Source organism: Bos grunniens, chromosome 10 (assembly GCF_055505025.1).
Source record: "Bos grunniens cultivar Pamir isolate PY7600 chromosome 10, Bosgru_T2T1.0, whole genome shotgun sequence".
NCBI lineage: Eukaryota > Metazoa > Chordata > Mammalia > Artiodactyla > Bovidae > Bos > Bos grunniens.
In genome coordinates, this window is record NC_141174.1 from 93,658,720 (window position 1) to 93,681,122 (window position 22,403).

Sequence of the window (22,403 nt, forward strand, 5' to 3'; positions counted from 1 at the left end):
AAAGTGAAGAGGAACTAAAAAGCCTCTTGATGAAAGTGAAAGTAGAGAGTGAAAAAGTTGGCTTAAAGCTCAACATTCAGAAAACGAAGATCATGGCATCTGGTCCCATCACTTCATGGCAAATAGATGGGGAAACAGTGGAAACAATGTCAGACTTTATTTTTTTGGGCTCCAAAATCACTGCAGATGGTGATTGCAGCCATGAAATTTAAAGACACTTACTCCTTGGAAGGAAAGTTATGACCAACCTAGAGAGCATATTCAAAAGCAGAGACAGTACTCTGCCAACAAAGGTCCGTCTAGTCAAGGCTATGGTTTTTCCTGTGGTCATGTATGGATGTGAGAGTTGGACTGTGAAGAAAGCTGAGCGCCGAAGAATTGATGCTTTTGAACTGTGGTGTTGGAGAAGACTCTGGAGAGTCCCTTGGACTGCAAGGAGATCCAACCAGTCCATTCTGAAGGAGATCAGCCCTAGGATTTCTTTGGAAGGAATGATGCTAAAGCTGAAACTGCAGTACTTTGGCCACCTCATGTGAAGAGTTGACTCATTGGAAAAGACTCTGATGCTGGGAGGGATTGGGGGCAGGAGGAGAAGGGGACGACAGAGGATGAGATGGCTGGATGGCATCACTGACTCGATGGACGCGAGTTTGGGTAAACTCTGGGAGCTGGTGATGGACAGGGAGGCCTGGTATACTGCAATTCATGGGGTCACAAAGAGTCAGACATGACTGAGCAACTGAACTGAACTGAACTGAAGTAGGCCAGGGCCTACTACGTACTACGTTAAGTACTCCTAAGTGGCTGGGAAGCCCCCAGCAGTGGGGAGAAGGTGCTGTCTGTACAGGAATGAGAGTTGTACATTGTTGGTGGCAGACTGATTTTTCCCTCTAATGATTCCTCTAAGATCATTCCAGACCTTTCCGATGTAGAGGTCATTAGTTCAGCCCCCTCTTTTCATGGGAGAGGAAACCAGGAGTCAGTGAGCCTTGCTCAACGGATGACATGTGGGTGTGGGCAGCTGAAATGGTGACTCGCTGCCCCTGATCCCAGGAGGGCCTATTCACGTTTCACTGACAGCTGCAGAGAAGGGGAGCCTGACTGCGGTGTGACGACAATGCACTCTCTGGACCTCCAAGCCACGCTCTGTTGTGAGTTTATCTGCTCTCCATGGTTTCTAGGCAGCAAAAGAAGCCAGGATGGGGAAGGCGTTCAGGAGAAAAGGTTGCCATGAATGAAGATTCAAAGCCTTTTAAGGGATCCTGCTTTTAACCTGGCTCTCAAACCTTTCATTATCAGCACTGAGGTATCGGCAATTCAAGTTTCCAGGGTGGTGAAACTGCCAATCCAGGCTTCTTCAGACTGATTCATAGACTTGAGCCCACAAATCCCACCCAACCGTGTAAGAGTGAAATTGCAGTATTCTCACCTGTCTGAGAATTGTCTCCTGAATCACGATGAATCTTGAGAATCTAAAGTTGTTCAGAAGTTTGGTAAAAGCAAGAAAAAGAGATTTAAAATATGGTATTAGTTACATTTCCAACCAATTTAATTAAAAACTCTGACGAGTTCAAGAAAGGAAGACATTGCACAGATGATATGAACAGATGAAAGATGTACATTACAAATTCTCTATTACATCCAGACACTTATAAAACGCCTGCATCTGAGAACAGGAAGACAGCCAAGGGATGCTCTTGCTAAGCAAGACATCTAGATCTCCAGTCAGCTGTTCTCATTTTTGACAGTCTACAGAAATGCAGAAAGACAAAAAAAATTTAAAACAAGATTAAACATTTTTATCAGGGTTATCATATGTACCCTGTTTTTATTTCAGACATACTGTACATTTTTCCTGTAATATAAAAGCAGTCCGAATTTAAGCCTAGAATTCAAAAAAACCTTTCAAAGAAGCTCTTCAAACGCACATCAATTATAGACAGAGTCAATTTACTACACGTTTCTTCACAAGGTCTTAACTTCAGATTCAGTTTGGCACCTATTTCTTTCTCAGTATCAATTTTTTTGTGCTGCTGCTTGGTAAATATCTGTCAAACGCTGAGTGAAGTCATTAACAGTAGAAATAATAAATATGCTTTCTTTGGGGGGGTGTTCTGCATTTCTCATGTTGATAACTCAGACATTGATTCTGGGTACATCTAGCTGTCATGATTATAATCAGGCTGCTCTGCTGCTAAATCCACCTATTTCCGGTTTCTAAAACCACCATCCTTTTGTAGGCACTGAATGAATGGAGTAAGTTAACCTGAAGAGCAAGACAGATGAGTGTGTAGGACTGTTTATGGAGGAAGACAGTATGGTTTAGCAACGTCAGCTGTAACAGCCAGAAGTCCCATATATTAATATATCAGATACAGGTAAAATGTTCCAGCTTGATTGACCCATTGAAAAATAATCACATAAAACTGAAGTGTTAATTATAGGGGGTTTTGTATGAACTGTTCTGCACAGTTCATTCCATGTAATTACAGAAACAGTTTCATGGCCAGCCTGTGTGAGATCTTGGTCTTACAGGTGACCAAAGGGCTCTGACTCATTTATCCCACAATTATGGGATCTTTTTATTTCTTCTGTTTTGTTCTGGTTCTTCTTACATTTTATTTGGCTTCACTGGGTTTTAGTCAGAGCATGTGGGATCTAATTCCCCAACCAGGAATAGACCCCCGGGCCCTTTGCATTAGGAGTGCAGAGTCTTAGCCACTGGACCACCAGAGAAGACCCTGTTTTGTTTTTTCTTTACAAATGAAGACCATCTGCTCAAAGCTACTGAGTGCAATATCAATTTTTGATATACCAAATGAGTACAGCTTTTTCTCAGTCAACTTTTTAGCTCAAAAGCAAGTCATCGTTAAATGAAAGTTTTCTCTCTGAATCACAATCCACCTTTCCTTAAGGACCAAAGTCCCATGGCTCCCCAGATCACACACCAAAAACCCTTTCTTGTCTTTCATTGAGCTCCCCAGGACCACTGACTGGACTGTGGACCTCCCAGGAGGGCAACACAGGCTTTGTATTCAGTCTAATGAAACTCGAGGAAGCCCAAGGTCCAAGCAAGGCCCAGGCCAGCCCTGCCTCTAGGATGACGGGCTCCACGTTATGGACAGCAGAGACTGGAAACCCTCCTCAACCAGCCGACCATCACTGGCTTCACGAGCAGAGCTTCTGAGTGCCGTGTCAGGCCATGACTCGCTTCACAGTCCTCTGTGGTCAGAACTGTGCCTGGTGGCAGCTGGCCTCCCACACCTCAGCAGGGCTAGGTTCTTACTGAAGCTTCTGACTCACAATCCATGTGCCTCTCCCAGACACCTCCTTTTACAACCAAAGGTTCACTTGAATGAAAAAAATCTTACAGAATTACAATTTTCTTGGAAGGCTAAACCCATCCATCGTTTATAACTTGGTATGAATGCTTCCACTACAATTATTTCCTCATAATTCTCAGTCACTTGCTGAGAAAACGGGCCTCCCTCGTGGCTCAGTGGTAGTGAGTCCACCTGCAATGCAGGAGATGTGGGTTCGATCCCTGGGTCATGAAGATCCCCTGGAGGAGGAAATGACAACCTACTCCAGTAATCTTGTCTGGGAAATCTCATGGACAGAGGAGCCTGGCCGGCTGCAGTCCAGGGGGTTGCAAAGGGTCTGACGTGACTAAAGTGACTGAGCACACAGGAAACGCACAGAAAGTGAGCGGCTGTGTGGCTGGGCATTCACTGGTGGGCAGTCAGATGAGGCTCGTGGGCCTGCAGACTGTGGGCAGTAATAGAGGAGGGGCCACCCCTCCCGTGACTATGGCAGCCTTCTCTTCCGTGTTTGCACAGGGCTAGCAGTTCGACACCGGCAACCTGGTCATTACAATGTCCGTGCAAGGGAGGGAGGGTCGTCATTCCTTCTGACAGATGGAGAAGTCAAGGGACTTCCCTGAACCACACAGCCAGCACTTGGCAGATCTCAATTCCAAACCCGGCTCTCTCTAGATCTAAAGCCACTTCCTCTTTGTCACATTGCTCTCTAGGGTTAGGCCCCAGAAGGGCAGCCTGGGGCTCAGGCTTGTTAAACTGGGTCTGCAGACACAGTGCTCTGGTTCGGTGAAGGGCATCTGTTTGAATATAATTCCCTTTGTAACTCTGGAGAAGACATGACTCTGCTATGGATAGGCTTTGTCACGCACAAGCTAAAGCGAAGCAAAGAATCCTAATTTAAAGGCCACGTGACAGCCAATCTCTCCAGAGTATGGTGTTTTGTTCCCCCTCTTGCAATGGAAGTGCATCTATAAATGACTAAGAATTCTGATATCCTGTGTCCCACAGGCTTCAGCACGAAGGCGCTGCAATATGAATGCTGCTGGCCTGGCCGGTGCCACGCCTGCCAGAGCTCAGAACTGGAATTTCTTATTAATAGCAAGGCCTTGGAGGCTTACAGCCTATTTTTGGGGGAAAAAATTCATAATTCCAATGTTTTAGTTACCTAACATACACTAGGTTCCCCTAAGTGTTGCTGTCCTTGTGCTAAATGCCCTGTGTACAGACACTGGATTACGCTTGGCTCTTAAAACACTGCAGGTTCTAGGTGTGTGTGCATGCATGTCAAGGTCATTTGATTGTTTTCCTCTTGAAGAATAACCGTTTAACAGTGATATTCTCGGGACTTCCCTGGTGGTCCAGTGGTTAGGAATCCACCTTGCAATGCCGGGGATGCAAGTTTGATCCCCGGTCAGGGAACTAAGATTCCAGCCGCTGCAGGGCAGCTCAGCCGACTGAAGCCCACGTGACCCACCTAGAGAGCCTGCATGCGGCAGTTACTGAGCCTGCACGCTCTGGAGCCTGTGTGCCACAACTCAGACCCAACGCAGCCAAGTAAATAAGTATCTAAATAAATAAAATTGTAAAAAGGTATTTTCTCTGCACATCCACCAGAACGCATAAAACTAAAAAGAAATTCTGTCAAGTATGTGCAACAACTGCAACTCTTACACACTAGAGGGTATATAAAGTTGTACAGTCACTATGAAAATGGTCTGGCATTTCTTATACAATTAAATGTATGCCTACCCTGTGACCCAGCTCCTCGGTGTTCAGTTCCACTCCTGAGTTATCTACCCAAGATAAATGAGAGCATATATTCACAAAAAGACTTGCCTAAGAATGTTCAAAGGAATCCAAATGGAAAGCAGCTCACAAGTCTATCAACAAGAGAAATAAACTGTGGTAGAAATAAAAAGGAAAAAAAATACTGATACATAGAACATACACGCATGCTGAGTCACGTGTCTGACTCTTTGTGACCCCCTGGACTGTAGCCCGCCAGGCTCCTGTCCATGGAATTTCCCAGACCAGAATACTGGAGCAGGTTGTCATTTCCTTCTCCAGGGGATCTTCCCGACCCAGGGATCGAGCCTGCATATCCTGTGGCCCCTGAACGGCAGGCGGCAGGTGGATTCTTTACCACTGAGCCACCTGGGAAGCCCACATACAACGTAAATGAATCTCAAAACATTGATGATGAATGAAAGAAGCCAACACAGAAGAAGAGACGCTTCAGGAAGCTCTGGAACAAGCAAAACTAATCTATGGTCACAGAAGTCAGAACAGTGTTACCTCCGGGGGTGGGAAGGAAGGGAGTGGAGGCAGGGATAACTGGGAAGCGGGCGTAAGGGAATGTCTGGGGCGGGCAGGTTTGAAATCTTGATGGGGTCTGCGTTACAGAGGCACATGCATTTGTCAAAATACAAGGACTGTTATGCTTAGGGTTTGTACATTTCACTGTATGTAACCTTTACTAAGAAATGAAAAAACTCTCAACCACATATTAAATTCAAATTAATAATATGCATGCCAAACTACCAAGGGGTGAAATGTCCTGATGTCTGCAACTTAATTTGAAATCTATCAAAAGAACAAGATGGACTGATGGATGAATCGAGGGAGGGATAGATGGACTGATAGATATATAGATAGATGATTGAGCAAAGTGTTAATTACAGAACCTAGGTGGTAGGTATACGTGTATTTACTTACAATTTTTCTCTTCTGTGTTTGAAAAAATTCATAACAAAATTTTGAGAAATTATATGTTCAACTGAGAATATGGATTGATAGCTAAAAATTGGAAGTCCGAAACAATTTCAAAATCAGTGAAAATAAATAAGACGAAGAAAATTGAGAACAGCCTGAGACTGAGCGGGGTGAATGACAAGTCCCCGTCCTGGGGACTCTGCCATGAACCTGGGTGTGAAAAGGATGTCCCACTTCAAACCACAGCTATGGAATTGTAGACAGCAGCTGCCAATCTTAGAAGCATAAGATTTACCTAGGTAACTATTTAATACACTGATTTTAATAATTTTATTGATTGATTTTGTGCATCATGGAGCTATAAATGAACCTAAATCCTGATGTCTCTTCTGGGAGAAAAACTCTGAAATAACTTTTTAAAAAAATGAACAATCACAAGACTTTTTAGCAGTTAAAATGAGTCAAGGCCAGGATGATTACAATAACAAGCTACTAAGCAAAGAAACACTAGATCCCTCCTTCAGTGTGCATTTCGGAATCACCCTGGGAGAGTGTGAACAGACCTTGGGTAGAAATGTCTAATCTGCTTTTGTCGCCATGGTATGACAGAGTGATACAAGGACTGTAGTTAAAACCACCAGATTCCCGGTATGTGAGCTGTGTGTGTGTGTGTGTGTGTGTGTAGGTGGGGCGGCCATCCTTGATGCTTCCTTTTCTCTCATCCTCACATCTAGTCCATCATCAAATCTTATAAAATCTCATTTCTAAACCCTTCTGGGATTACCCACTTCTCTCCACTGAAAAAGTACAGGCTCCCATCAGTTCTCATCTGAACTCTGACCTCGGCAATAACCTTCCCAACTTAATCCATTTTCAACTTTTCAATCAGGATCCTGCAAAACTGTACATCGAATCCTGCCACTTTCCTGCTTAAAGCTCACACTTCCCACCTGGTCTTGGGGTCAGCCCCATGTGACGACCCGGCTATGAGAGGCTGCAGTGTGGCCTGGCCCTGCAGTTCCCCAGAGGCACCCTTGAGCCCTGCCACTCTGCCCTGGGCTCCCAGTTTGTGGGCTGCACTGCCATCCCCGTCTCTCTGATTTTCCCATGCTCTTTGCTACCACACATACACAAGCCCGGAAGCTTCCCAGTCCGCTCTCTTCCTTTTGCCCATCTGTCCTCCAAATCTGAGCTGAGGGTGGCTCTCAGGGAAGCCTTCCCAGGTATTTCCTGCCCATCCCAGTCCCTCATTAGGTTAGGTTCTAGTTTCACATGTTCTCAATGGGCTTTGCCTTTGTTGCATTTTATACAGTTCATAACTCTGTACTTATTTCACTGTCTGTCATCCTTCGCAACTACAAGTCCCACTTACAGCAGGAGCTGTGTCTCACTTGATTACCCTTGTATGCTTGACTACCCTAGTACTCAGTGCTAACACAGTATCTGCATGCGTAAGTACACTAAATATCAGTGCACACAAGAGGGAGATTACTCAGGTTCTTTACCTTATAGCTTGTGGTGAAAACACTATTAATGATTTGCCCATCATACTGGTTTTTGTTGATTATACTTAATACTGACGTCTCTAAAGTGCTTCACGGTACGGTTCAGTTCAGTTGCTCAGTTGTGTCTGACTCTTTGCAACCCCATGGACTGCAGCATGGCGTGGCTTCCCTGTCCATCACCAACTCCCAGAGCTTGCTCAGACTCACGTCTATCGAGTCAGTGATGCCATTCAACCATCTCATCCTCTGTCGTCCCCTTCTCCTCCTGCCCTCAATCTTTCCTAGCATCAGGGTCTTTTCCAATGAGTCAGTTCTTCACATCAGGTGGCCAAAGTATTAGAGCTTCAGCTTCAGCATCAGTCCTTCCAATGAGTATTCAGCTGATTTCCTTTAGGATGGACCTGTTGGATTGCCTTGCAGTCCAAGAGACTCTCAAGAGTCTTCTCCAACACCACCATTCAAAAGCATCAATTCTTCAGCGCTCAACTTTCTTTATGGTCCAACTCTCACATCCATACATGACTACTGGAAAAACCATAGCTTTGACTAGACGGACCTTTGTCAGTAATGTCTCTGCTTTTTAATATGCTGTCTAGATTTGTCATAGCTTTTCTTCCAAGGAGCAAATGTCTTAATTTCACAGCTGCAGTCACTGTCTGCAGTGATTTTGGAGCCCAAGAAAATAAAATCTCTCAATGTTTCCATTGTTTCCCCATCTATTTGCCATGAAGTTATGGGACCAGATGCCATGATTTTCATTTTTTGAATGTTTTAAGCCAGGTTTTCCCACTCTTCTCTTTTACTTTCATCAAGAGGCTCTTTAGTTCCTCTTCACTTTCTACCATAAGGGTGGTGTCATCTGCATATCTGAGGTTATTGATATTTCTCCCAGCAATCTTGATTCCAGCTTGCGCTTCTTCCAGCCCAGCATTTCTCATGATGTACTCTGCATATAAGTTAAATAAGCACAGTGACTATATACAGCCTTGATGTATCCCTTTCCCAATTTTGAACCAGTCTGTTGTCCCATGTCTGGTTCTAACTGTTGCTTCTTGACCTGCATACAGGTTTCTCAGGAGGCAGGTAAGGTGGTCTGCTATTTCCGTCTCTTTAAGAATTTTCCACAGTTAGTTTTGATCCACAATCAAAGGCTTTGGCATAGTCAATAAAGCAGAAGTAGATATTTTTCTGGAATTCTCTTGCTTTTTCTATGATCCAATGGATGTTGGCAATTTGATCTCTGGTTCCTCTGCCTTTTCTAAATCCAGCTTGAACATCTGGAAGTTCTCAGTTCACGTACTGTTGAAGCCTAGCTTGGAGGATTTTGAGCATTATTTTGCTAGCGTGTGAGATGAGTGCAATTTGTGCAATTGAGCATTCTTTGGCATTGTCCTTCTTTGGGATTAGAATGAAAACTGACCTTTTCCAGTCCTGTGGCCACTGCTGAGTTTTCCAAATTTGCTGGCATATTGAGTGCAGCACTTTCACAGCATCATCTTTGAGGATTTGAAATAGCTCAGCCATCACCTCCACTAGCTTTGTTCACAATGATGCTTCCTAAGATCTGTTTGACCTCGCACTCCAGGATGTCTGGCTCTAGGTGAGTGATCACACCATTGTGATTATCTGGGTCGTGAAGATATTTTTTGTACAGTTCTTTTGTGTATTCTTGCCACCTCTTCTTAATACCTTCTGCTTCTGTTAGGTCCCTACCATTTCTGTCCTTTATTATACCCATCTTTGCATGAAATATTTCCTTGATAGCTCTAATTGTCTCAAAGAGGCCTCTAGTCTTCCCCATTCTATTGTTTTCCTCTATTTCTTTGCATGGTAGTGTACTGATAAGGAATTTTCCCAGTAAATGTGCTCCAACGGCGCAGAAGAACTGGTGGGACGTCGAGCAGTCACACTCCTGGGTGTACCTCATCCCGGAACTTGCTGCCCCTCTGATTCACTGCTGTGTTTCCTGTCATAATCTATGCAGTTATCAACCCGGCAGCTACTAGACATTCATTTATAAAGGAACGATGAGTGACTTTGAAAGATTTTTTGATCATACAGAAGAGTGTTGGCCTTGATCAGTTTTCAACCTCAGGCTTGGAGAAGGCGATGGCACCCCACTCCAGTACTCTTGCCTGGAGAATCCCATGGATGGAGGAGCCTGGTGGGCTGCCGTCTATGGGGTCGCACAGAGTCGGACATGACTGACGTGACTTAGCAGCAGCAGCAGCACAGCAACCTCAGGCTTTACATTATTTGCTTGTTTTCTGCATCTTCCCCTAACCCAAATATTATGAAAAACTGTACAAACCTGGTTAAGATGAAGAAAAGTACTATTCTCTTAAATACTCAGTGTAAGCAGTCTGGGAGTGAACATTCTCGATCAGTGACTTCATGACAAAACTGAATGCTTTGATGTACTTGACAAGACTGCAGTAATAGTGGAGGTTGAATGCTGGATGAGAGATCTGATTATGGGAACTGAGTCATTCAAGACCCTCCCTCATTCACATGCAGCCAAAGTGACAGAGTAAGTGGTATAATACAGAACTGCTTTGATCATCTTTACTAAAAATACTTTGATGAGTTTTCCCTTGGAAGGTATGAATATCTGATGTAGAGATCAAATATCCTTTCTGTCTGCTCTATTAAAAAAAAAAAAACACAACCACTTGAAGATACTCTTCTCAAACTTCCCAAACAGCAAAACAAATACCAAACAATGAACCCAAGAACACTGAAAGAAAATTCATGCCACATGCTGGATCCCCGGCCTCAATGGTTACCTTTACATAAGCTCCCAAAGTCAGGGCCGAGTTGGTGCCATTGTTTTCATGCAGAGTCTGGTTTCTCAAGATACTACAGCACCAAGACAAAGAAGTTGCATGGATGCCAACCTTGATGCCTGGTGTCAGATCTCCTCACTTTAGGTAATAACAGACTCAACATGACATTCTCTCTCCTCTTTTATCTTGATGGTAATTGAAAATGCTACTTATATCAAAGCTACATGCATTGGCTTGATATAAATGAAAATACATACAAATATTTGAGATTACAGAAGATTAAAAAGAAAGATCTCAAGCTGCTTTTTTTTTTCAGGTCATTTGCTATATTCGAGACAAATGTAGAAATAAACATCTCCAGTTCTGGAAGGTAAAATCTTGGAAAGATTTTAACACCCTTCTGTGCAATGTCTGATCTAGCATGTTCAGATATCACTGGTATCCCTTGGTCAAAATTTCTTTTACTTCAGTCCTAGTATCCCCTGGCCCTACATTCAACATGCACTTGCAGGAACCTTTACACAGAGAAGGACTCTCATTACGTAGCCCAGTGATAATCATTTCTGTATGCTTCTCTCACGGGGAAACACTTAATGCAAGCCACCGTTCAGGTTTAGATGGCTTGTCTTTTTCCCCTTGTCCAGTTTCTCCTTTAATTGCTATCAAATACCTACAATGTAAGCACCACCTTGCTGCATACCTGGACAACAGTGGGTTTTCTAATATGGAAATAGGATAGTGATTCTCAGACTTCCTCCCAGAACTGGATCTCTTAACAACTTCCCCGGTGAGCCAGGGCTGCAAGCATGGGGGCCGCACAGCAGTTCCTGAGGCCACCCTCTTCAGCACGCTCTGTGCACCAGCAGATGGGAACACCTGGGAGCTTGTGAACTCTGCTGTCAGGCTCACGCTGAACAGAATCTGCATTCTAACGCGTCGTCTCTAAGTGAACGGATTATAACTACAGTTTGAGAAACACTGATTCAAGTGGAAAAATGATAGGCTCGCCAACAGATTTTTTAAAAAATCTCCACTCACAGCTGTATAAACTTATGAGCTTCACTGAGTCTCAGTTTCCCTAATGGGTAAACAGGACCAATGCCTACCTTTTAGGATCTAAGGGGATCAAACGAGATAATGTGCACAAAAGGCCTGGCCCACTAGCGCTCAGGCTGGTCTGTTACGCTGCAATCCCACAGAAGGCTGGGAAACCACACAGCTGTGCCCACCCCCATGATGTCAGTAGGTCGAGGTCAGGGCCCCAGAACTTGCTTGAAATGCAAGTTCTGTGAGGCTGAGGCTGCTGAGTCAGTGGCCCTACTTTGAGAACCACTGGCCTGGCAAATAGTGGATGCCCAGATAAGGCTGGATCCCTCTGCCTACTCTTGCAGAGAGGTATCCTGTTTCCTGAGAATCTGGCTGCAGTGCCAGCAGCTCACTATGCCAGGGCTGATCTTAGTTTACGGAAATCATTTCCTTTAGGCAGACACATAAGCAGCACACGTGCGTTTTTCACTTTCATGCTGTCATTTCTCTAGCCTCTGTCCCCTCACTGTTAGGGACAAAAAGAAACTTACAGATAAATCACCCCAGAAAAAAATGTCATTGTGCTTAAAGCTCTTGCTCTCAAGGAACTGTCCATGATTGATGGCACTTTTGTTAAATATTCTGTTGTGTGAACTCAGATGACTGCTACATTTTGTCAGGAGAGGGAGGGAACTGCAGCAATCTAACGTTTTCCCCACTCCTGTTACTCCAGCACTCGACAGAGTCATTAAACTGCTTAATGACACCCAGGCTTTGCTGGCACTGTGATTAGCAAAAGATAGAAGCCACCAGCAGGCCCCTTGCTTAATAAATCAGGCCCTTTGGAAGCTACCCAGAGGCGGGGACAGCACAAAAGGAAAAATAAGCAATAAGGAGAGGACAGAATGGTGAAACAGCTTTATCACTGTGTCCCGAGGTTCTGAAAATGCTGTTCATCAGAATCTTTGCTTCCATTTTGTGAAAAGTCACCCCTGGGAGGGAAAAAGGGTATCTCTAATGGATACCCCTTCTTCTAACTTCAGCTGAAGAATCATTTATTGGTTCTGTGAGACAAAGATGTTTAGGACCTGCTCTCAAGGGATTTACTAATAGGGGACGAAAAACAAGTTCTGTCACAATGAATTTATTCATCCCATGTTTGATGAGCGTGTACCATGTGTCAGGCAATGTTCTAGACACTGGGAATGCGACAGAAAACAAAACAGATAGTTTTAGGAAGCTGGTTTGAGTGTCAAGATGGCATTTCACAAATGGTGTGATGCTGAGGGGTTAAAATTCAAGTTTGGGGCATTTCAAAACTTGATGCTAAATAGCCTGGACTCTCCTATTCAATTCATCTGTCCTCTAATACTTTTCCAAGCCTTCTGGGTTTATCAAGGAGAAAGCCTCAGGCGGGTCCCAGTCTCCAAACTTTCAACCGACAGCTGTAGTGTCCAGATTTGCTAACTCCGTGGGGTTTTTCCTGCTCTGATCTGTTCTACTGTTATCTTCCATTATGACCAGTGGTTACGGCATTCCATTTTATGGTAGTGACTACCATGATGATACAAAGTATTACAAGCGACTGCTTCAAGGAAGAGGAAGAACTTTCTCTACATGCAGATGAGATGGTACCATACCTAGAAAATCCTGAGGACTCCAGACAAAAACTACTACAGCTAATAAGTGGATTCAGCAAAATAGCAGGATACAAGATCAGCATGCACAATCAGTTGCATTTCTTTACACTAACAATGAAATAACAGAAAAGAAATGTAGACAAATAATACCTTTTAAAATAGCACCAAAAAAAAAAAATACCCAGGACTAAACTGACCAAGGAGGTGCAAGACGTGTGCTGAGAACTATAAAACATTAATAAAGGAAATTGAAGATGATTCAAAAATGTTAAGATATCCCACGCTCTTGGATTGGAAGATATTGTTAAAGGTATTGTTTAATATTGTTAAAATGGCAATTCTACCCAAAGCGATCTACAAATTTAATGTGATCTCTATCAAAACACCCATGACATTCTTCATAGAACTAGAACAAATAATCCCAAAATAAATAAAAGATCCAGAACTTTCAAAGCCATCCGTAAGGGAAAAAACAAAGCGAGAAGCATAACTCTCCCAGACTTCAGACAATATCACAAAGCTACAGTAATCAAAACAGTGTTAATGATACCAAGACAGACATATGGATCAGTGAAACAGAATAGAGCCCAGAAATAAACCTACACATTTACAGCCAATTGATCTTCAACAACGAAGGTAAGAATATAAAATGGGAAAAAGACAATCTCTTCAGCAAGCGGTGTTGGGAAAGTTGGACAGTGCATGTAAATCAATGCAGTTAGAACCATCCTCACACAATGTACAAAAATAAACTCAAAAGCCTTAAAGATTTGAACATAAGACACCATAGAACTCCTATAAGAGAGCATAGGCAAACCATTCTCTGACATAAATCATACCAAAGTTTGCTTAGGTCAGTAGCCCAAGATAATCGCCACTCATTTGGAGCCGTTTCTTTGCTTTCTTTCCTCTTTTAAAAATTATTTATGTATTTAGGTTTTCAGCGCTGGGTGGGGGCTTTCCCTGGTCGCACTGAGTGGGCACTACCCTTCCTGCAGTGTGCAAGCTTCTCTTCGTGGTGGCTTCTCTTGTTGCGGAGTGTGGGCTCCGCAGTTGCAGTGCTCAGGCTTAGCTGCCCTGGGGCATGTGGAATCTTCCCGGACCAGGGATGGGCCCTTGCACTGGCAGGCGGATCCTCTACCACAGGACCACCACGGAAGTCCCTTTGCTTTCCTTTCTATCTCACGCCCACAATACCTCATTTGGCAGAAAGTATGGATAATTCTTCGGTCAAAGCAACTCTTCCATGCATCTTTTCTTTTCCATGCATCTTTTCTTTTCCATGCATCTTTAAGATGAAGACTATCCATGCTCCTTTATTTCTCTGTTTTCCTATATCTGAGTATTGTCTATTTGACTTAATAAAACTAGAACAGAGGGCGCCTTTTTTCTTCTGGGTAGCTCATCAAGTCCCTTTCCGGTGATTAACTTGTAAGATATAATGCTGATAACTTAAGTATGAATAAATTCAGATAACCTAATTTAATCTGAGGGTTTCTCTGGTGGCTCAGTGGTAATGAATCTGTCAATGCAGGAGACACGGGTTCAATCCCTGATCTAGGAAGATCTCTTGGAGAAGGAAAGGGAAACCACTCCAGTATTTCTGCCTGGAAAATCCCATGGACAGAGGAGCCTGGTGGGCTATAGTCCCTGCCCCCTCTTCTCCCACCCCTCCTCCCATGCAGAGAGGTGGACACAACATCGCAACTAAACAACCACAACAATTTAATGTGAATGTGTCCACACCCACCTTGCACTGCATAAGGCCCTTCAGGGAAGGGGCTGTCAACATGGAGAAGAAGCTGAAAGCTGTGTGGGGTGACAAGTGGAGGAGAAGAGAGCCTGGACAAGGCCCGTGTGATGCACCAGAAAGTACAGCCACGGCCCTCACAGCCCAGAGGTCACTCTGAAGGGGCCATGCAGCTGGACAACTGGATTCCTGTATTTGCCTCATAATGCGTAACTGAGACTTTGGAACCAGAGTGAAGGAAGGTGCCAAAAAGCTCAGCTTTCTAGAGTGTAGGCTCCAGGGGGAGAGTGTGTCACAGGAGTGACAGGGGCCACGTTCTGGAACTTATGTCACCTTGGCAGACCTTACAGGCAACAGAGAGCCAGTAGCAAATTTTAAGGTAGAAATGAATGAGCTGAGTGGTGTCCTGGGAAGATGAATTTGGCATCTTCCCAGATTCATCTTCTGGTGCAGGATGGACTGGGAGAGAAGGACTAGCTTCCGCTCAGGAACTGTGGAGAAAGGGAGTGTTCTCCTGGAGGAGGAAGAGAGTTGGATCTGAAAGACCATGCTGAAGTTGCACTTGCTTCTCTAAATTCTGCTACTGAAAATGGGATGCTGAAGGTCGAGTTCTCTTGGGAATCAAATTATCTTCACACTGGAGGAACCCTATCCTCCTGTGGGGGAAGACTGGTCACAAAGGCCAGGCCATCTTCACTGGCTCCTGCCGATGGGTTGGAGGTGACAGTCGCATTCTAGTGGGACAGCCATGGGAGCCAGCGCACAGATGAGAAGACACACAGATGACTCACCTATGTCTGCGACTCAGTGTCATTACAGCCTCAGCAAAGTGCAATCTTCTCCAGGCTACAACTGGTATTTCCAGAATTAAAGGTCAGGGTACTGCCAGCCAGACTAGCTGGAAAGTGTGCTCTGGGCCAGAGATTACATCAGCCACAGCCCTGCTTCACAGCGCCCTCCACGAGGGGTGACGCCCTCTCTCTGTACCCCTGAACCAGGAGGAATGCAGACCTCACCCCGGAGAGTGCATCAGGACTCTGGCTCACCTTCAGCTGCAGAAGGATGAGATTTGTTCTGAACAAACCCAGACCAGTGGTTTTCCTTTCCTTTTTTCCGTTCCCTTTTTAGGAAAAATATTGTGTTGTCTCAGGAAACTAAATTTCAACACCCACTCTTCTTTGTGCTTTTGAACTGTGGTGTTGGAGAAGACTCTTGAGAGTCCCTTGGACTGCAAGGAGATCAAACCAGTCCATCCTAAAGGAAATCAATCCTGAATTTTCATTGGAAAGACTGATGCTGAAGCTGAAACTCCAATACTTTGGCCACCTGATGTGAAGAACTGACTCATTGGAAAAGACCCTGATGCTGGGAAAGATTGAGGGCAGGAGGAGAAGGGGATGACAGAGGATGAGATGGTTGGATGGCATCACTGACTCAATGGACTTGACTTTGAGTGAACTCCAGAGTTGGTGATGGACAGGGAGGCCTGGCGTGCTGCAGTCCATGGGGTCGCAAAGAGTCAGACATGACTGAGCAACTGAACTGAACTGAACTGAAATTCTTTGTGGGCTTTCGTACTGGCTCAGATGCTAAATAATCTGTCTGCAATGCAGGAGATCTGGGTTTGATCCCTGGGTTGGGGAGATCCCCTGGAGGAGGGCCTGGCACCACTCCAGTATTCTTGCCTGAAGAATCCCCATGGACAAAGGAGCTTGGTGGGCTATAGTCCATGGGGATCACAAACAGTCAGATATGACTGAGCAACTAACATGACTCTTCGTAAGTTCACAAATAGCAGTCAATATTGTCTCAAACCCACATTTTGAAAGGTCTTTTTTCCCCTATCAGTTTACTCTCCAGCTGCAAGGGAAGCTGATGAGTGGAGAGGCCCCCCCACGGGCCTGGACGCCCCGGTCCCCACCCTCCCCCCCGAGCCTCTGTCCTGCTCTGCGCCTGATGCCCTCAATCATGAGCAAATCCTCGAACCCTGAAGCCCCCACGAGTCCTGGTTAGGTTTTGTAAAGATGTTCTATTTTAATGCCCGCCAGAAAACAACTCTGGAACAACCACTCAAACAACTCCCCGAGCGCTCACTGATTTATCCAAAGGTAAGACAGGGCCTCGCATACAAGGACCGGCCCAGGTCCGGCCCCGCCCCGCCTCCGGTCAGGCGGGAAGGCACTGCATCCGCAGCAGTGCGGCCCCAAACACGGGCGCCGCGGTTCTCAGGCCCAGAGGAAGAGCCGCGACCACGGTGAGGGCTGATCTCCTCTGAAGAAGAAAGTCCCCCCCGCCCGCCCCGCCCCCGGAGCCTGGCCAGTGGGCACGGGTCAGCCCTCAGGTCAGCTCCGAGGCTCTGAGCTCCCAGACCGGCCTCGCAGCACGGTCCTGGCTTCCCCCAGGGAAGCACCGTCCTCTCCGCACCACCGCGCGATCCACTGTGCGATCCCAGGACAGGAGCCGGGCCGCACCCTTCGACACGGGCGCTTACACACGTTCGTGCTTCTGTGGCTAAAGGGGGCAGCCTCGGCGGGGGGACCACGGTGCCAGGGAAACAAGACTTGGCCTTTCTGCCCTGGAGAGCCATAAGATGGATGATCTATTGAAAACACTTAAAAAGAAGTCACTGTCATGGCCTAAAGGGTACTGGGTGAATTTCTTCCATTTAAATGGAAACAGAAATAGAATCCCATGTACACCATTACTTCCCCAACCAGATCTCCTAGCCACAAAGTGTTCGTGTGGAAAAGAAATGGAAAAGAAGGATACAGCCAGTTAACATATAACAGGGCCTGGGACCCAGACGGCGGAACTAATTTCTGTTGCATGTGTCCCCAAGTCTCCCTGTGATCAGGAGGTCAGGTGCCTTTGGGGCAGCCCCTGAGGATACAGCAGCTCCCATGCCTGGGACCAATCTGAGGTCGGGGGACAAGTACGGGGAACATCCCCCATCAGTTCTGGGGGTGCCCTGCCCCCGCCCTGCATGCCAGGGGCCCTCTGAGAAGACAGGCAGGGTCTCCACCTCCACAGCCTCTGGAGCCAGCAGAGACAGCGCTTCCTCCACCCGCCTTCTCTAGGGCCAGTGCCTGTCTGAGACGCCCTTCCTGCCCACTTACTGGAACTCAACGTCAGTGCTGTGCCCTGGGCCTCCCAGTCCAGACGCTGCCTGTAGACGAGTCCCCGCAGAAACCTCAAGAAACTGCCGCCCAAACCCCAAGGCTTTGCTCCTGCAGGCTGCAAACACCCATTCCACGGACATTTTCTGTGTGTCCAGGCCCGGGGGGGACATGCAAAGATGAGGAAGGCTTGGCCTCACCCTTGGCAGTTCCACGGTGGCCTGGCCTCCCCTGTGTGAATTACACACAGGCCATCCTTCTGTTCGCTGACCTTTCCACAGTCCTCTGGTCAAACCACACTGCTGCTGCTGCTGCTAAGTCACTTCAGTCGTGTCCGACTCTGTGTGACCCCATAGACGGCAGCCCACCAGGCTCCCCCGTCCCTGGGATTCTCCAGGCAAGAACACTGGAGTGGGTTGCCATTTCCTTCTCCAATGCATGAAAGTGAAAACTGAAAGTGAAGTTGCTCAGTTGTGTCCAACTCTTCTCGACCCCATGGATTGCAGCCTACCAGGCTCCTCCATCCATGGAATTTTTCAGGCAAGACTACTGGAGTAGGGTGCCATTGCCTTCTCCGCAAACCACACTCTTCTCCCCTTACAAAACGTCCAGCAGAAAAGTTCCCTAGACGAACCTAACCCGTCACACCAGATCCAAGCCACTCTGTAGCCTGGTGGTTCTCGACCTTGACAAGTACATTAGAGTCTGCTGTGGAGCTCTTGGAAACCCCATGCCCAGTCTATACCCCAGCCCCTTCTATCAGAGCCCTGAGGGCTCAGCCATCACTAAATTTTTTTTTTTTTAAATAACTCTCTAGGTAGTTCCAACATGCAGCCAAGACTCAGAACCACTGCATTAACCTAACCTGACCACCTTCCTTACCATTTAGCATGAGTGCTCACAGGGGCAGCTGTTCACTCATGCTAGTGGGTGGCTGTAACACTCCTCCTGTAGGGACATCCGTGGTTCTGTGTTCCATATGGATTATCCCCTGCCTGCCCTCAACCTGCCTTCCTCTCCGTGTGTAACTCTAGAGTCAACGCTGTGTGCCTAGGCCCTTAAATTCACTTTGATAGTTGTAATGCTCTGACACCTGCGGACCAATGTCTCCTAGACTCAAAGGCGCCTGAGAGCAGGCTGCACCTGTGGTTTCTCTGCATTGTCCCGTAGTTCTCATTCATGCTCAGGATACAGCAATTCAACCAGCACCTGTGGAATAAATGGCGCTGGGCTGAGACGGGCCGTTCATTTCCTCCCCTCTTGCCCCTGAGTACGTGTCACACCTGTTCAGCTCTCTGCCCACAATCACCTTTCTTGACTAATAAGGAAAAGCATTATTTACCCCACTCCTTACACCGTGATGGGCTTCCCAGGTGGTACAGTGGTCTAAAGAATCTGCCTCCCCAGGCAGGGTTCAACCCTGGGTCAGGAGATCCCCTGGAGGAGGAAATGGCAACCCACTGCAGTATTCTTGCCTGGAAAATTCCATGAACAGAGGAGCCTGGTGGCCTACAGTCCATGGGGTTGCAAAAAGTCAGACACGACTGAGCATGTACGCGTGTTAGTTACACTGTGATTCTAAACTAAAGAAGGGGCGGACGTGAAGATGAAGAAGATGCTTTCTTCAGTGCCCTGGAGCCAGGCTCTGAAACCACAACCAGAAACTCAGCCTTCAGCAAACCCGAGTCAGATTTCTGCAGTAGTCAGATTTCTCCAAAATGGGGCAGAGCAACTATAATAGAAAACATGCCATTTACCATTATTATGGGAAAAAGCTTCCTCTTTCTTGCTCCTTTTTCTAGCAATGGTACTGGAAGAGAGCATACTTACTGGAATTTTCTTTTTAGAAATTATTTAAAAGACATCATATCTGTGAAGGTCCACAAGCTGGAATAAAATCCTCAGAGACAAAACTCTGCTCTGACTGTAGTTGAAACAAATGATCTTTTAGGCAAAGGACTTGGAGACACTGTGGTTGGGGTATTAAGCTTCGACTGGCTGCATATGTCCAAATAAGATGGGAAGATGAATTCTGAAGCACCGCTTAGATCTGACAACACTAAAGGGCATTACTGCACACCTAACGAGTACCAAATTCAGACTTAAATTGAAGAAAGTAGGGAAAACCACTAGACCATTCAGGTATGACCTAAATCAAATCCCTTATGACTATACAGTGGAAGTGAGAAATAGATTTAAGGGACTAGATCTGATAGACAGAGTGCCTGATGAACTATAGACTGAGGTTCGTGACATTGGACAGGAGACAGGGATCAAGACCATCCCCATGGAAAAGAAATGCAAAAAAGCAAAATGGCTGTCTGGGGAGGCCTTACAAATAGCTGTGAGAAGAAGAGAAGCGAAAAGCAAAGGAGAAAAGGAAAGATATAAGCATCTGAATGCAGAGTTCCAAAGAATAGCAAGGAGAGATCAGAAAGCCTTCCTCAGCGATCAATGCAAAGAAATAGAGGAAAACAACAGAATGGGAAAGACTAGAGCTCTCTTCAAGAAAATTAGAGATACCAAGGGAACGTTTCATGCAAACATGGGCTCAATAAAGGACAGAAATGGTATGGACCTAACAGAAGCAGAAGATATTAAGAAGAGATGGCAAGACTACACAGAAGAACTGTACAAAAAAGGTCTTCACGACCAAGATAACCACGATGGTGTGATCACTCACCTAGAGCCAGACATCCTGGAATGTGAAGTCAAGTGGGCCTTAGAAAGCATCACTACAAACAAAGCTAGTGGAGGTGATGGAATTCCAGTTGAGCTATTTCAAATCCTGAAAGATGATGCTGTGAAAGTGCTACACTCAATATGCCAGCAACTTTGGAAAACTCAGCAGTGGCCACAGGACTGGAAAAGGTCGGTTTTCATTCCAATTCCAAAGAAAGGCAATGCCAAAGAATGCTCAAATTAATGCACAATTGCACTCATCTCACACGTAAAGTAATGCTCAAAATTCTCCAAGCCAGGTTTCAGCAATATGTGAACCGTGAACTTCCAGATATTCAAGCTGGTTTTAGAAAAGGCAGAGGAACCAGAGATCAAATTGCCAACATCCGCTGGATCATGGAAAAAGCAAGAGAGTTCCAGAAAAACATCTATTTCTGCTTTATTGACTATGCCAAAGCCTTTGACTGTGTGGATCACAATAAACTGTGGAAAATTCTGAAAGAGATGGGGACACCAAACCACCTGACCTGCCTCTTGAGAAACCTATATGCAGGTCAGGAAGCAACAGTTAGAACTGGACATGGAACAACAGACTGGTTCCAAATAGGAAAAGGAGTACATCAAGGCTGTATGTTGTCACCCTGCTTATTTAACTTATATGCAGAGTACATCATGAGAAACGCTGGGCTGGAAGAAGCACAAGCTGGAATCAAGATTTCTGGGAGAAATATCAATAACCTCAGATATGCAGATGACACCACCCTTATGGCAGAAAGTGAAGAGGAACTAAAACGCCTCTTGATGAAAGTGAAAGTGGAGAGTGAAAAAGTTGGCCTAAAGCTCAACATTCAGAAAATGAAGATCATGGCATCTGGTCCCATCACTTCATGGGAAATAGATGGGGAAACAGTGGAAACAGTATCAGACTTTATTTTTTGGGCTCCAAAATCAGTGCAGATGGTGACTGCAGCCATGAAATTAAAAGACACTTACTCCTTGGAAGAAGAGTTATGACCAACCTAGACAACACATTGAAAAGCAGAGACATTGCTTTGCCAACAAAGGTCCATCTAGTCAAGGCTATGGTTTTTCCAGTGGTCACGTATGGATGTAAGAGTTGGACTGTGAAGAAAGCTGAGTGCCGAAGAATTGATGCTTTTGAACTGTGGTGTTGGAGAAGACTCTTGAGAGTCCCTTGGACTGCAAGGAGATCCAACCAGTCCATTCTGAAGGAGATCAGTCCTGGGTGTTCTTTGGAAGGACTGATGTTGAAGCTGAAACTCCAGTACTTTGGCCACCTCATGCAAAGAGTTGACTCAGTGGAAAAGACTCTGATGCTGGGAGGGATTGGGGGCAAGAGGAGAAGGGGACAACAGAGAATGAAATGGCTGGATGGCATCACCGACTCGATGGACGTGAGTTTGAGTGAACTCCGGGAGATGGTGATGGACAGGGAGGCCTGGTGTGCTGCGATTCATGGGGTCACAGAGAGTTGGACACGACTGAGCGACTGAACTGAACTGAACTGAACGAGTACCTGGTCCTGGTGCTTCAATAACCTTCACAAGCAGCAGACATACCAGGTTCCAGCTTTTCTCAAGAAGTTCCAGGCTCCTCTGTGGACACTTTGCTACCTTACCTTCTTATTCTACATGGGCCCCCAAAATGCCCTGATGTAGTTTACTTTCATGGCACATCAAATGCACGTATAAACTTGATTTCATTGGTATGTGGTGGTTGGATTAGGGCGTGGAGCACATGACGTGATTTACTTTGATCTAGACACCCACCAGGATGTCCCGAGACCCTGATATGCCTGGGGAAGGGTACAGACTGTCAGAGGAAGGTATAGACAGGCAAAAGAGG

The 22,403-nt window shown here is 45.7% G+C and overlaps 1 protein-coding gene across 10 annotated transcripts in view; it reads right to left on the reverse strand.

The window, feature by feature from the left end:
• The window catches only part of PDE8B (phosphodiesterase 8B), a 298,935-nt gene that overhangs the window by 27,014 nt on the left and 249,518 nt on the right, over nucleotides 1–22,403 (reverse strand). For all 10 annotated transcript variants that reach the window (XR_015135515.1, XM_086323153.1, XM_086323157.1 and 7 more), the window contains one exon: nucleotides 1,430–1,472. Coding sequence is in view for 9 of the 10 variants with exons in the window: in XM_086323153.1 (XP_086179279.1) it covers nucleotides 1,430–1,472 (43 nt within the window). In the remaining variant the exon portion in view is untranslated. The remainder of the gene's footprint in view (nucleotides 1–1,429; nucleotides 1,473–22,403) is intronic.